The sequence below is a fragment of the Poromitra crassiceps genome, assembly GCF_964638095.1.
Source record: "Poromitra crassiceps genome assembly, chromosome: 7".
Classification (NCBI taxonomy): domain Eukaryota; kingdom Metazoa; phylum Chordata; class Actinopteri; order Beryciformes; family Melamphaidae; genus Poromitra; species Poromitra crassiceps.
In genome coordinates this window covers 31180761-31197456 of record NC_139628.1, presented here as the reverse complement: position 1 = coordinate 31197456, position 16696 = coordinate 31180761, and the positions used below count along the sequence as shown (strand labels likewise).

Here is a 16696-nt window from a genome sequence, read left to right as displayed (position 1 = left end):
GAATAAGGCCTGGTTTTGAAAAGCGCTAAATGCTAAATCAACGCCAGGGGGGAAGATAGCGTTAGGCCGGTATTTAAGGCCGAAACGCCCATTCTGGTCTATTCTGGCACTGCGCCACGCCTCTTCAGTGTAAAGTGCATTTCGGGGCCTAAAAACATGATGCTATCTTCCCGCAGGCGCAAAGCGTGTTTTTTTGCATTTAGCGCCTAAGGACAGTGGGAGGATAGAGCCCAAGTTATGCATTCTCCTGTCTTTTGTCTTGACTTCTGAGCAAGGTTGCGGCATTTCAAATGACCTGGGTCTGAGGTCAGGTCATTTCAAATGTCACGACCTGAAGTCAAGACAAAAGACAGGGGACCGCAGGGTCGTGACATGTGAGACTTTGGTCATGAACTCATCTTAGCAGGGACTTGTGTGCTATGTCCTCCACCCTTGACCAATGGTCATTAAAGTAAAAATAGCAACACCTTAATAGAAATCAACTTCATAAAAAAAAAAAAATTGAAAAATAAAGTGTAAAAGTGTAGACGTATTGCAGTAAAATGTAGTTAAGTATGAAAAGTACAAGTCCATGAAATATATTTATTTTAATGTTGTTCCACTGCACATACTCCATATTAATAGCTTGTGTTTAGCAGGTAAAACCTCATTCTGAGTTTAGTTTTAATTGACTCAAGATTTAAGTTGAACTGAGATGGAAGTTAAGTTAAGTTCATACAAAAACAAATAAGCAGCCAATACACTGTAGATGCACAGTTAAGAGATCTTACAATGGTTCGGTTCAAAATGATCAGCATAGTCAAAGACACACACATACGCACGCACGCACGCACACACACACACACGCACACACACACACACTGACTGATGACATGTAGCAATGGGCATCATTGATATTGCCATGTACTTGTTCCATTGCTAAAACGTTTAAAGTGCCAAAACGCGCTGAGGAAACTAAAATGGCCTGAAGCAAGACTGACAAGAAACAAAAATGTTGTTGACAGTTTAGGGTCAGGTGAGCAGCTGTGACCCACTTTTTGTGTGTGTGTGTGTGTGTGTGTGTGTGTGTGTGTGTGTGTGTGTGTGTGTGTGTGTTGGTATCAGATGTCCCTCACCCCCACCATCCCCCCCCAGCCACTGAACTGGTCCAGTGGCTGGAGTCCAAGTTTGGGACAATACCTTACCTTACTCGACTGGCAGACAGGTGAGTGGGTGTGGTGCAACTAGCCATAGGTGGAGGAACACACATATACTGTAGGCCTATATATATGCATTTCAGTGAGTGAGGAGCACACATACACTAAGCGAGCGTGTGAGTGTTTGGGAGATACTTGACAAGAAGACAAATCCCTGGAGCATTTTCCACCTGAAACACTTTTGACGAGAAATCGAAAACACACACCTGAAGGAGTTCAGCACACTGAAACGTCTGAACACCCGAGTCTCACCTAGAAAGCAGGTAAGGTGGTTCTTCTCTCCCATTTCATAATGGAATTGAACCTGACACGCTTATCCAGGGGAACTTAGAAACAGAGAAAGCTAAAAAAAAAAAAAAAAAAACTTCACCAGAAGACGAGCACAAGAGGACAAAAGCAGTGTGAAGACAGTAACAGGTATTCCTTTGTCTCTATAATAATAATAATAGAAAATATTTTTTAATAAATAATAAAGAAGAAGTGATGTGTAAAAATACAGCAAGAGCCAGGTAGAAAAGTTTTTTTTTTTTTTTTTTTTTTAGAAACGTAGACTAATAAGGCAGGAGAAGTGTTAGCAAGGATAGAGGAAGATATAGATGTGAGAAGGATGGGATTCAGATTATTTATTAGAAAAATAATCATTTTGAATTTCAGATACCAAATGTGTCAATCATGTATTATTAAATGATAGGTTCATTAATTGAGAACAAGTTTGTGCATTTTGTGTAAGAAAACTACACTGTTGACTCCAAGGTGTTGAGGCCAGTTTGCGTTCAAGTCATCTGAAAATGAATTAGTGTCATTCCAAAAGTCTACGGAGCCCCTAAAGTCCTGGAACGTGATATTTCTTTTTATATATATTGTGCATATAAGTTATTATTTTGTGTGAACAAATTATTATCTTGTGCGCTCAAGATAATAACTATTTCACAATATAACTTTAACATTTGCACAAGATAAAAAAAAAACCATCACTTTTTGGGACTTTTAGGGGCTCTCTAAAAATCGGATCCACATTTTGACCAAGTTGACACCTAATCAGACAGAACAATTGCTGACATTATATTAAAGAAGGGGGGAAAAGAAAAAATAAGTTTTCCAGTCAACTCTTGGTTAAAGAGAAAGCATGAATGACACTATAGGGTCATGTAGTCTGATTGAACTTGCTCATAAACTTCATTACTAAACTGACCAATAGCCAGCAAGTGCTTTGAAAAGCTGGTCATATCAAAGATCCGCCCCACACTCCCCCCGGACCACGACCCGCTACAATTCGCATACCGCCCCAACAGGAGCACAGCGGATGCAGTAGCACACGTGCTCCACACCGCCCTGTCCCACCTGGAGGGGAAGGACACCTACGTAAGAATGCTGTTCGTGGACTACAGCTCAGCATTCAACACCATAGTACCCTCCAGGCTGGTATGCAAGCTCAAGGACCTGGGACTTAACACAGCAATGTGCGACTGGATCCTGGATTTCCTGACAGACCGCCGCCAGGTGGTGAGGGTGGGCAACCTCACCTCCTCCCCACTGACCATCAGCATAGGAGCGCCCCAGGGGTGCGTCTCCAGCCCCTTCTGGTACGACCTCTACACCCACGACTGCATGGCGACTCAAACCTCTAACACCATCGTGAAGTTTGCAGACGACACAGCAGTCGTGGGGCTGATCTCGGGGAGCGACGAGACGGCCTACAGAGAGGAGGTGGGGGCCCTGGAACAATGGTGCCAGGACAACCACCTCTCTCTGAACGTCTCCAAGACCAAGGAGATCATTGTGGACTACAGGAGGGGGGGGGGGGGGGGGCGCACCCCCCCCAATCACCATCAACGGCACAGTGGTGGAAAGGGTGGACAGCTTCAAGTACCTGGGAGTCAATATCCACCAGGACCTGACTTGGGCCGGCCACACCGCCACTGTCGTCAAAAAGGCCCAACAGCGAATACACGGACTCAAGCGCCTGAAGAAATTTGGGCTAAGGAAAGAAATCCTCAGGGACTTCTACAGAGGCACCATTGAAAGCCTGCTGACTAGCGGCTTCACCACCTGGGAACTGTACGGGAACTGTACCACCATGGACCGCAGGGCGCTACGGAGAGTGAGACGCGCGGCACAGCACGTAACAGAATGTGAGTTGCCAGATCTGCATGAACTGTATAAACAGCGGTGCCTCAGGAGGTCCCTGAAGATCATCAAAGACACAAACCATCCCCACAACAGCCTGTTCTCCCTGCTACCCTCAGGGAGAAGATACAGGGTTCCGAAAGCACGCACAAATCGCTTGAGGAACAGTTTCTTCCCGCAGGCCACGAGACTCCTTAACATACACAAATAGTGTAGTAGCCGCACTGTACCGTACTGTAGCTGCTACCATTACGTATGTCTAACGTTTAATTGTATGTTTAATAAGGAATATGCTATTTGCACCTGTATGTCAAATACGCCAAATTTAAAATGCCGAGTTTAATTGTATGTTTAATAAGGAATATGTTATTTGCACCTGTATGTCAAATACGCAGAATTTAAAATGTTTAAGCACGTCTAAAGTATGCACCCGACACGTGCACCTACAGTATGTGCAGTGAATATGCCACTGTCTCTGACTTGTCTTATCACTATACTGCCTTATGCTTGTTGTGTCTCTTGTTGTTTTTGCACCCATATGCCCTGTTATATTTGTACTATTTGCACTATGTTGTAAACGGAGTCCACAGCACAAGAATTTCACACGTGATACTTGTACCATGGAGTGACAATAAAAATCTTGAATCTTGAATCTTGAATCTGATACAGCCACACCACAACAAACGTTTTCAGCTAGCCCTCTTTTAGATTTAGACTTTTGCACACAGCCAATTCTCCAATGAACCTCCATGATTGAGGTCCATTGAATGTATTTGATTCATGTTTACATGCCTATAGAGCACATTTACATTTCAAGACATCCCATGAGACCATAGGCACAAAGATCTCGAGGATGATCAATTTCTTAAAATTGCCCACTACTATAAGAGGCAGATTCATATTTCCATCTCTCTGTCTCCCTTGCTCTGTCTTTGCTCTGTCCCCCCCCCCTCTCTCTCTCTCTCTCTCAGGATGATGTCACTGTGTGGTAGTTTCCTGTCTGATGAGCAGTTCCAGTGCTCCATCTGTCTGGACCTGTTCACCAACCCGTCCTCCACACCGTGCGGCCACAGCTACTGCATGGCCTGCATCAGCCGATACTGGGACGGCTGTGAGGTGTGTGTGTGTGTGTGTGTGTGTGCGTGTGTGCGTGTGTGTGTGTGTGTGTGTGTGTGTGTGTGTGTGTGTGTGTGTGTGTGTGTGTGTGTGTGTGTGTGTGTGTGTGTGAGAGAGTGAGTGAGTGATTGTGTGTGTCTCTGTATAGAGGGTTTTAACTTGACAACATAAACATTTTAAATTGTCCCCATCTTAATTCCTGTTTGTGAGTACAATAGCTCACAGGAAATACATTAGGTTCCCTAGCAACACAATTCTGTGACAACTGTCTATAGAGCATGGCTGACTAGTATGGTATCCAAGCAGTGGCGATTCTAGAGTCTGTAGGAGCCCTAGGCAAAAATGTATTTACTTCATTCACTTTCAATTCAAGAGAATACGTGAATCATGCCATTTTGACGGGAATGAGTCACATACTTACTTGAATTCACGTCATTCAAAATTTTCCAGGCCAGGGGATGACATGGAGCCCCTTTAGGGAGGTTTCAATGCCATTGCAAATTTTCCATTGGTTCTTTAATGGATAACGGACTGGGGCCCAAGCAGTTGCCTGCCTTGCCTGTTCACAAGCTGCCCCTCTGTATCCAAGTTCTCATTGATTAAAGGCATTCACTACTTACTTTCTTCTTCACATCCTTCTTCCTCACATCATCACTCCTCTTGCTTCCCTTCCCTCTGTTCTTTCCCCCCTCTCCTCTCCTCTCTTCCTCTCATCTCCCCTCCTCTCCTCCTCTCTCCTATCTCCTGTCCTCTACCCCTCTCCTCATCTCCTCCTCTTCTCTTCTCCTCTCTTCCTCTCCTCCTCTCTCCTCTCCTCTCCTCTCCTCTCTTCCTCTCATCTCCCCTCCTCTCCTCCTCTCTCCTATGTCCTGTCCTCTCCCCCTCTCCTCCTCTTCTCTTCTCCTCTCTCCTCTCCTCATCTCCTCCTCCCCTCTCCTCCTTTCCCCTCTTCTCCTCTCCTCTTCCCTCCTCTCCCTTCTTCTCCTCTCCTCTCCCCTCTTCTCCCTCCTCTCCCCTCTTCTCCTCTGCTCTTTCAACCCCTCCTCCAGGTATGCCAGTGTCCTCTGTGTAAGAAAACCTTCCAGAAGCGACCGGACCTCTACATAAACCGGACGCTGAGGGAGATCACCGAGCAGTTCAAATCCATGACGGGAACAAGAGGAGGGGCAGTAGGGTGGGAGAAGAGTGCGGGGAGAGGAGGATGGGGAGTAGTAGAAGAAGGAGACATGCTGGAGGATGTGTTTGACGAGTTGAGGGGGAAGCTGGCGCGGCCTCTGCCGAAGATCATCTACTGGTCGCTGGCCGCCCTGGTGAAGAGGTTCCAGGAAGAGCTGAGGAATATTGCCGAAATAGGTCAGTCATGCAGCTAGAGAAGGGACTTGTCTCCAAAGATAACAGATAATTAAGAGATGTAGGCTATCTCTTGCAGGCTGGCCTGTAGGTTGGAACAATGTCCTGCCACTGGAAGGCCCTACATGTATTACACTTAAAATAAGAAAGATTTTTAAGCATTGATATTTTGAAAGCATTGAGATAATTCAGATATGAGCTATAGGAAGGTGATCCAAAACTTGATCAAAAGACCCTGATTTACTAAAGCCTTTCTTAGGTGCATCTTTTAAAACATAATATAGCCTACTTTATGCAAAATCAATGACATCACCCCTGCCCTTACTGCACATATCACAAGTCTTTGAACATTGAAAATGTTCTTCTACTAAAGGTTTTAATCTTCTCGAAAATTGTATTAAAAAATAAAATTTGGGAAATTTTCAGAAAGTATAGATTTCCCTTGCTTTGGCATCACCAAAGAAAGATGTGCACGAGTTGAACAATGGGCAGTTTGATGCATTGTGGTTTAGCAGTGTCTATATATAGTGCTGCACCATTCTAGGCGTCACGGTGGTCTAGTGTTAGAGAGATCAGCGATCTGTCAGAAGACCCGGGTTCAAGCATCTGTGTCAGCAAACATCTACCATGCTGAAGAGTCTTTCAACCAAGATGCTGAATCATAGTGACAATAATTGCTGAAGAAGGGGCATCTTGTTAAACCAGCCCGTCACGTGAACTCACATTTCATTTGGTTCTGCGCGGTCTGGCCCCAACTCTTCACCCAGTCCTTAGCAGGGGGCGGGAGCATGGGCGGGCGTAGTTGCCTTGACAGACAACTCCTTCATCCAATCAGCGTCGGATCCAGTCAAACCCAAATCCACTCGGGAGAATGGCAAAAATGTGTTTTCTGCCGAGAAACTCTGCGGTTGCGGCGATACTCCTGTACTTGTTTAATTGTTGTTATTGAGTCTATTTCTGCAATAACTGCACTTTATGGCTGTTTAAACTAGACAAACACTGACATTACTCCTCGAGACGATCAGGCAAGGAGGTGGCCATTATTGTTTTGTTAGTGCAGTGCTAATGGCGTTCCTGATTGGCCAACTTGCGCTGTCAATCACAGGCAGTCGCTGATTGGCTCTTCCGCTTTGCAGCTTCTGCTTAACACCCTCCCATGCCTTGGGGCCAGACAGTCTCGCAGAACCAAATGAAATGTGAGTTCACGTGACGGGCTGGTTTACCAGGCTATCTTGTTACCAGAAAACATTTAAATACATTTGACACTAAATCCCTATTCTGACACTGTGTTTTAATGCGCACAAACAAAAAGAAAATGTCCCTATGTGCAGCAGTAAAGTATCTTATCACTGCCAGCCTATCCTAAAGTAGTGAAATACAGCCCCCTGGTGGTGGTGGTGGTGGTGGTAGAAGAAGACGCAGCCCAAAATCATTTTGATAAACCAAATAGTGGAGAATGGTTTCAAGAGGTCAGTGATTATCAAAAAGTATTGGTTTCTCCCATTGTTGACCTAAAATAAGGGGGGTGACGGTCAGAATTTGTGTTATCAATAGAGATGCCATCAACAAGTCTCACTGCAGAAAATGCAGTTCAGACTCCCTCCCTTCCGTGAGAGGAGTCTGGCAGCGCTGCGCAGCGAAAATAGTTTCCAGCAATCCAAATCTTCATCAAAACTTGCCATTCATGTAGCAACGAGCTAGCGTGTGGGTTTCTGCTGTTAGCTTGCTAGCTAGTCAGCGTTGTTGTTTTCATTTCGGTGGCAAGGGACATTTACAGCGACACATAGGGAGGAGGGAGCAGAAGCCACTCTGATTGACATGGTCGGAGCCAATGACAGAGCTTGTAAGCGGGGAGCGGAAATCCGGCAGCGACTGAAATGGTCGCCTCCAATGGGAGAGAAGCTGTAGAGCAGGGGAGGGCTTATGCCCTTTCCATGCAGCCAGACTCCTCTCACGGAAGGGAGGGGAGGCTGGCAAGCGAGACTATTCAGCTCCTGATCCATGTCTCTTGGTTCCTCTCCAGGTGATCCTGCTCCCGTAGAACCCAGTCCGGTCCGAACGCAACCCAGTGAGTGTCATCTACCATACCATCCACCTTAAATAATCCATACTCAATATAGTGAGCGAATTCTGACATTCTACCTTAAATAAGCTAATGATAAAGATCCATAATCCAGTGAATGATACTTGCCATTCTACCTTAAACAGGCTAATGAAGTAAATCATAATATCTACAATTCCACCTTAAATAGGACAATATAGATCCAGGGTACACCACAGTGGGTGACACCAACAAACCCACCTTAAATGGGTTGCACCTAATATGCAACCAAATTAGCTGTAGTAACCATTCCACCTTAAATCGGTTAACAATACATTTATGTTGTCTTCTAGAAATGAAACGGATACAGGAGTATGCAGGTATGTTCATAATCATACGGATGCACAAGGCACAAATATACTGTGGTTAGAAATATTGATTAATACAAATACATATAGCTCTCATACACATGTTTAAACAAGAATACATGTAAGATTCATGTTTCTGCCTTTCTTTCATTGCAGTGGATGTGACTCTTGACTGCGGGTCTTCCCACCCCAGACTGATCATATCAGAGGATTTGAAGGAGGTGAGTCACATTAAATTATAATTGTATTATTATTATTATTATTATCGTCATCATCATCATCATCATCATCATCATCATCATCATTATTATTATTATTATTATTAATTATTATATTATTATTAGATTGGTATTGATGGACTGTGTGTGTTTCTGCAGGTGAATTGTGGAAACCATCACCAGCTGCTGCCAGACAGCACACAGAGGTTTGACAGAGTCATGTGTGTCCTGGGCAGGGAGGCCATTTCCTCAGGGAGCCACTACTGGGAGGTGAGGGGGTTGTGTGTGTGTGTGTGTGTGTGTGTGTGTGTGTGTGTGTGTGTGTGTGTGTGTGTGTGTGTGTGTGTGTGTGTGCGTGTGTCCGTGCGTGCGTGTGCGTGCATGTGTGTGTGTGTGTGTGTGTGTGCGTGCGTGTGTGTGTGTGTTGTTTCAATCATCTAGGTCAGTGTTTCCCAAACTTTTTAAAGTCCTGTACCCCCTCAGACATTATCCTGGTGGGTACCCACTGTATACCTCCAGAGGGTACTACAGATGTTTTGGGTCGTACCCCCGGTATAACTGCGAGCACCCCACTTTGGGAATAATTTATCTATACAAATAGGTCGTCCTCGGATGAGCCCTCCAGCGGCGTTTCCAGTCATCTCGATCCTCCGTGCATCCGGCTAGCTCAACAGTACTTTCAGCTCCGGAGAGAGAGAGAGAGCACCTTCCGCACTGTAAGGTCTTGACCCATAAGGAGTTGACTCATGAGCCCTAGTCTGAGCACCGTTTACACCACTTTTGGCCATGGGGGCATAAACCAAGGAAACAGGAAACAGGAAACAATACCGGAAATAAGTGCGCAGAAAAACGCCTTTGCTGCCGTTAGCTTGACGCGTCGAGGTTACGTTAGCTAGAGCCTGATTAAAAGAACAACAACACAAGTTGTATAGTAGCGTTAGCACATTTCTCCAGTAGTCACTGCCGAGGAAGGTTTCTGGAGAGCCAAAGACAATGGAGTACTCGCCATGTGAAATCTTATGATCAATGTCTTTCCCAGCACCGGGAGCAGAGCAGAGATGCCTTTGGATTTCAACTGTTGTATTTGATCCTCCATTATCGATAACAGCGGACAGACAACTATAACTATTCCATCAACTGGCCATTTGTTTGAAAAGTAAAGCTTCTGTATTGGCTTAAAATATGTAATATTGTGAATCTGCAATGTTTCTACAAGAACTTCTAATAAAAAACTTTGTTCGGTACGGCCATCTTTTGTTAATGACTGATGAGTCTCTCGTTGAGGCTAGTTGTTTTCCGTTTTATTTTCTTATTCGTTGTGTCTGATTCTGAAGTGAACGGGCTATTTCCGCTGCTTGTTTCCTGTCTAGGGTGGGCTCTAGGCCGGAAACTGGCCGAGTGACAAAATCTCTTGTAAACGGAGGCAGGCTCTTTCTTGGCTGGTGACGCGAGGTTACCTGAGCCCATTTTAAGTCAGGACTTCTCTCAGAGCAGTGCCTCTTGTTGGCGTTAGAGGGGGATGGTCCGGGACGATGTAAGTGATAACCTCGGTTTTCTTGCCATTTAGCCTTCAATTAGCCTATTTCACATCCCACCCAAAGCAGCCATTTTGTGTCTAAAGGTCAGGAAGTAAAACAAAAAAGATCCAGTTTGCTGTTCCTCCGCTGCAGGGAAACATGCAATTTATATTAGTGCAGGCTGTCAAATTTTTTATATTGTGTTACTTCCTGCATTCTGTGTTACTTCCATGCATACTGATGACACAAAATGGCTGAATTGGGTGGGATGTGAAATAGGCCTATAGCCTTTAGACTTCAATACTTATTTTATTTTATTTTATTTTATTCTCTTCTCTTCTCTTCTCTTCTCTTCTCTTCTCTTCTCTTCTCTTCTCTTCTCTTCTCTTCTCTTCTCTTCTCTTCTCTTCTCTTCTCTTCTCTTCCCTTCCATTCTCTTCTCTTCTCTTCTCTTCTCTTCTCTTCTATGTCTGAGGTAAGAGAAATTGAAGCATTTTTTGGTCGCGATAACCAAAGAAAAAGTTTGCAAACTTCCAGTATATTCAGTGCTTGCTTGACTGTATAACCGTTTGGGACTTTGAAGAATTTTTCCTTATTTCCTGTGAACAGGTGGAAGTGGGCGGGAAGACAGACTGGGACCTGGGTGTGGCCAGCCAATCATGCAGCAGGAAGGGGAAGATCAATGTTACGCCTAGCAACGGATACTGGTTCCTCAGCCTAAGAGACGGGTGAGGTTTGCAGTTACGCTAGACGGTATTTCACTGCTGTTCCTGCACTTTGTACTGACAAACAGGGGTCTAAAAAATATTGAATGTGAAAAGTATTTTATTTTTCAAATCAGAATCAAATCAGAATCAAGCCTTAAAGTGTAGTTTAACCCCTCCAACCCAAGATGAATCAATGTAAAATTAACATAGCCAACTTGTTTAGTTGTCCTGGGTCCAGACCAATGAAACCGCCCACTCCACCGAGTTAACGAGTTAACAATTCAGTCTGATAGGTCTGATATCAGGTTAGATTACGTGGTTCTGGCACTGATTGTGATCCTATCACAGTCACAGAATGTTTTTGTTGTTGTTGTGGCTGTCATCTTGAGGACCAATTTGATGCCCTCTGCACAATTGGAAACAGAGTGAGATACTAGTGTCCAACAATAATGAATATCTCAAAAATACATCGCATTGCTTAGTTTGACATTGTGAGTAGAAGTAGCTGAAGGGTTAAAGGAGTATTTCATATATTTTTTTTACCTGGACTCTATTTTCATACTTTTTATGTATAACTAAGTCATGTGAACAGAAATCTTTGAAATGGATTCAGTATTGACTAAGACCACTTCAGTTGGCAGCCCCACATGCCCCTACTGCATTAAACAAGCTTGTTTTGTTGTTGTTGTTTTTACCACTGACAGAATCAGATTATTCCAAAGGGATATAGCTTCCATACTGCTCACTTGGCGTAAGCCAAGTCTCCACAAGCCCTGAGATGCCAAGTTGTCTTGAAAAGATGTCATTATCCCCTGTTTTTAGCGTAAATCTGCACTTAGCCAGGGCCTGGGAGTAACAATGTGGGATGCTGCACCACCTGCTACAGTTCAGAATTCAGGTAAAACAGGGTGTAAATGATGTATTTTCAAGTCAACTTGGCATCTCAGGGCTTGTGGAGACTTGGATTACGCCAAGTGAGCATGTAAAGGCAGCTAGAGTGACTCATGACATCATGCACTCAAGGCTGGCTCCTTAAAGAAGTTTAAAACTTCAACTGTGATTTCTCAAAAAGTACAAAGCTATCAAAAAGCTGAATTAAAGTGATAAAGTGCTACAAGTGGTGACCCGTGTAAAGTTTGAATGGAGTTTGGTAGAAATGATGAAAGAGTAGTCTCTTCAAAGAGGGCATGGTTTGAACAGTCCTCACATACAGTGTAGACTTAAAAACAGGTATGTTTTGTTGCAACTCGTGAATATGGAGAGAAGATGCCCATTCCCAAGGTTATTGCTAATTCAGATCATTATACTCCCATAAAGTACTCTTTATTACAGAGCAAGACAGTGGGTTATTGGAAATGGTGGGAATGGTGGAGAGGTAAAGTGAAAGATGTTTTATTCCAAAATGCTACAGATCCACTCAGGAAAAAGTCACTATCTACTGCCTACTGCCCAAAGTATAATTTATTTAGATTTACTTCTACAAATTGCTTCAGTCTGCAGTTAATTATGAGGACGTATTTCATAAATATGTAATATAATATATTGTAACGTAATATTAAACGAGAGTGATGCCATGCCTGGTGTAGAATGTAAAGTCAGATGATCAAGATAAACTAGTCATTTCTATACTTACAGTAAATCTAATCTCTCTTCTTTCGTTTCCTTTCCTTCCATCTTTCCTTTCATTCCTCCCCTTCCCTGCCTTCCTCTCCTCTCCTCTCCTCCTCTCCTCTCCTCCTCTCCTCTCCTTTCCTCTCCTCTCCTCTCCTCTCCTCCCCCCCCTCCCCTCCCCTCTCTCCTCATGTTCTCCTCTCCTCACCTCTCCTCTCCCCTCCTCTCCCCTCCCCTCCCCTCCTCTCCTCTCCTCTCCTCTCCTCTCCTCTCCTCTCCTCTCCTCTCCTCTCCTCTCCTCTCCTCTCCTCTCCCCTCCCCTCCTCTCCTCTCCTCTCCTCTCCTCTCCTCTCCTCTCCTCTCCTCTCCTCTCCTCTCCTCTCCTCTCCTCTCCTCTACCCTCCCCTCCTCTCCTCTCCTCTCCTCTCCATCTCCTCTCCTCATCAGGACAGGAAAGAGGACTCGAGGAGCCTTTCGTAAAGCACCCTCCACAGACGTTGATCTGAAACTCAGACCACAGAAGATTGGACTGTTTGTGGATTACGAGAGAGGACAGGTGCAGTATGGGATATGCAGTTTATATGCTCTGAAATTTCGGACTTCTCTCTGTGGGCCGGTATTTTGCGTGAATTGTGTATTTTCTCTGCAATTCTGCCTCATAATAATATTTACTTCTCTACCCCTCTCTTCCACAGGTGTCTTTCTACAACATCGATGCCAAAATCCACATCTACACCTTCAGCGACACCTTCAACAAGACCATCTACCCATTCTTCAGCCCCTGCGCCAATAAATCTGGAGGGAACTCTGGACCGCTTGTTATCACACCACTAAAGATGATAGAGTGATACACCTTGAAATTGTTTGGAATGTGTTTCATCTGTCTTGTTTTGACCTCTATAGGTGTCCTCAGTTGCCCTGCAAGGAAGATTTTGGTGATAATTGTTAAAGTGCTTTATAAATATATTCAACTTTAACTCGCTAACTTCTCTGGGAAGCTAAGCAGGTTTGACTGTGGTTATGGTTACTCCTTGGATGGGAGACCAGCACCTGGTGCTGGCAGTGGTGTTGGATGACCAGTAGGAGGTGCTCTTTCCTCTGGTCTCTCGAATAATATCCCCATCCCCAATGCCCTACGGCAGAGACAAGGACTGTGTGTGAGTGAGCAACCACCGTCCTTCGGATGAGACGTTAAATCGAGGTCCTGACTCTCTGTGGTCATTAAAGATCCCATCGGTGCTGAACGCAAGAGTAGGGGTGTACCTTGGCTAAATTCAAAAAATGTAACCCCCCCCCCCCCCAGCCTTGCCGATGTGGAAAGCGCTTTGAGTCCTGTATAAAAAGAGCGCTGTATAAATGTAATCAGTTATTATTATTATTATTATTATTAATCTCAGGGTTCTCAGTTCAGTCCGTTAGCTGATGTTGGTGTTTAACTGTGAATAATACTGTATATTTAGATGATAAATTGTACATGGGAAAAAACTTAAGAGACCAGGCACTGCAGAATTATCAGTCAGGAGAAGAAGACCCTACATCTCGTCTAGCTGCAGATGCTGGAGCAGCCTCTTAATTTTTTCCAGGCTATTTGAAATGATTTGCACAGGTTATTTGTGAAGACAGAACATTGTTTTATACAGATCTAGTAATGTGATTTGTATTTGAATGTTATTCATGTAAGGATTGTAGACTATAAATTCCTCGAATAAATGATTGTGGTTCATTTTAAATAAGAATTTCCTTCCAACACAAGATACGATTTCAAGAAACAAGCAGGGGGAAACACACAGGGACACACAGACGCATGCATGCGCGCACGCACACACACACACGCACACACACACACACACACACACACACACACACACACAAACACATGAACACACGCACACACAGGCATGTTTTCAGGCATCGGTATCTTTTTGTGGATGTGCATATATCAGACTGTGTTGTAGAGACTGTCATTTTTTTTTTGTCATTTATTCTTATTCTAGTACTTTCTTTTATACTGGGAAATGTTTTGGTCATAAACAAACCCTGAAGAGGTTTACAGTACATCATCCACACAGGAGAGAAGCCATTTACATGCTCAGTCTGTGATAACAGTGTTGGTCATAAAGTAGACTTGAGAAGACACATGAGAGTCCACACAGGAGTTAAGCCATTTTATTGTGCACTCTGTTTTGGTTGTGAAAGAACCTCGAAAGAACACATAGTCCACACAGGAGGGAAACTATTGAAATGCTCAGCCTGTGGTGAACATTTTTGTTATAAACAAAACTTGAAGAAACACATGATAGTCCATACAGGAGATAAACCATTTAAATGGTTGGTCTGTGGGAAATGTTTTGGTGTTAAAGAAACCCTGAAGAAATGCATCTATTCTTATTCTAGCAGTTTCTTTTATACTGTGAAATGTTTTGAACTGCAGATAATGTTGATGTTGTGTGTGCTGTTTGCACCGGTCTTTAAAATAAATGGAGAGGGGTAGGGAGAGGAGCGCCCTCCTCTCTCGGCATGTCCAGGAGTTATTGTATATTGTTATTGCGGTGGGCATGAAAGCCCTCCTGTAACGGTCCTTGCTGCAGGGGAGCTGACGGAGCCTCTGACTGAAACCGCTCCGTTGTCCAGCCAGCAGGTCGTGTAGGGGGTGTGTCGTGTCATCCATGATTTTGAGTTAATTAGTGATTGCACAATGGACTTCCTAGTACAAAACGAAAAACAGGACTTATTCCTCTATAATAAAAAAAATATTCTCCTCAGTTTCTTGGTGAGGTGTTCTACGTGGGTCTGGAAGGACAGTTTGGTATCCAGCCAAATGCCAAGACATTTGTACGCGTCAACAGTTTCAATTGGCACACCTTGGAGTGTGTGAATACAAATACTGTTGTCGACACCAGAAGACGGTGAGAACAACATTGATTTGGTCTTGGAATTTAAAACAAGTTTAGGATCAAGTAGAGACCGTAAGGCAATACTAGTACAGTACTTAACAACATGCAAATGCTCAGTAAGAAGTGTACATACACATTTTAGATTTCTCCATTCACTGTATTTAGACAAATTAAACAATATCGGTATAGTCTGAGGTCACTTTTTTTTTTAGGGATGGCAGTTTGCTCTAATTTACATGCTGTTTACATACTGGGGCACGAGCACCATCACATGGTTTAGCCTGCCATTTAGCTTTGAATAATTTGTATTAAAACATCATCATGCCGGACTCACGCACACAGATAGAGGCAAGTCAAGTTTGTTTGTACAGCCCTAGTTCACAATTATGTGAGCTTTATAGAGAATGCGTCTAGCTAAATCTACCTCACACATATAGGCATATGGTACTGTAGTTACACCTCAATACCTGCAGATAGACCTACGGTAGTTACACCTCTATACCTGCATATAGACCTATGGTACTGTAGTTACACCTCAATACCTGCATATAGACCTATGGTATGGTAGTTACACCTCTATACCTGCATATAGACCTATGGTACTGTAGTTACACCTCTGTACCTGCATATAGAACCTTTGGTACTGTAGTTACACCTCTGTACCTGCATATAGGCCTATGGTACTGTAGTTACACCTCTGTACCTGCATACAGGCCCGTATCCAGGGTTTCGAAATTGGGGAGGTCCAGACATGGCAAGGGGAGGCGGATACTGTTGTGATGTAATTAATCAGTATTTTCTCCTTTTCTCACTCATTCAGAACAAAGAGGGAGATATAGAGCATGATGATAATGCTCTATATCTCCCTATTTGCTCTGAATACACCAGTTAACATGACACAGACTTAACATGATAGAAATATTATCAGCAAACTTAATGACTAGACTATTTATTCTGATCTGAATGGCATATATCAAGAAACATTGACTCCTCTCTTTGCTGTATAGTGGGAGGTGCATTTTTGAGTAGGCTATTAAAATAGCATGTCAAGTTCACATTTCTTTATTGCCAGATTAAACAATTCGTATTGGTTGTTGGTTGGTTCAACACAACATGTGCGTGCATGCGTGCTTCTTCTTCTCTAGCCTACAAGCATGTAACTTCCTTGATTGTTATTGTTGATAATTCTATTTAAATAGGCTACATTTTCATTTCCCGAAACATTCTTAAACAAGAACCGCAAAATATTTTTAATTAGATTTGTAAAAAAAAAAAAAAAAAAAAAAAAAACTTTTCCTGAAATTATTAGGGAGGTCCGGACCTCCCTGTCCTCATAGCTAGATACGGGCCTGCCTGCATATAGACCTATGGTACTGTAGTTACACCTCTGTACCTGCATATAGACCCTTTGGTACTGTAGTTACACCTCTGTACCTGCATATAGGCCTATGGTACTGTAGTTACACCTCTGTACCTGCATATAGGCCTATGGTACTGTAGTTACACCTCTGTACCTGCATATAGGCCTATGGTACTGTAGTTACATCTCTG

The 16696-nt window shown here is 43.6% G+C and overlaps 1 protein-coding gene across 1 annotated transcript; it reads left to right on the top strand.

Annotated features, from left to right (window-relative positions):
* Positions 1-4298: 4298 nt before the first annotated feature.
* Positions 4299-13099, top strand: LOC310779531 (erythroid membrane-associated protein-like; the record flags this gene model as incomplete). Its single annotated transcript, XM_083640057.1, has 8 exons — positions 4299-4439; positions 5489-5792; positions 7813-7857; positions 8355-8419; positions 8576-8686; positions 10543-10661; positions 12711-12807; positions 12947-13099. The coding sequence occupies 8 exons, from the start codon at positions 4299-4301 to the stop codon at positions 13097-13099; spliced, it is 1035 nt and encodes a 344-aa protein (XP_083496183.1).
* Between the last annotated feature and the right edge of the window lie 3597 nt (positions 13100-16696).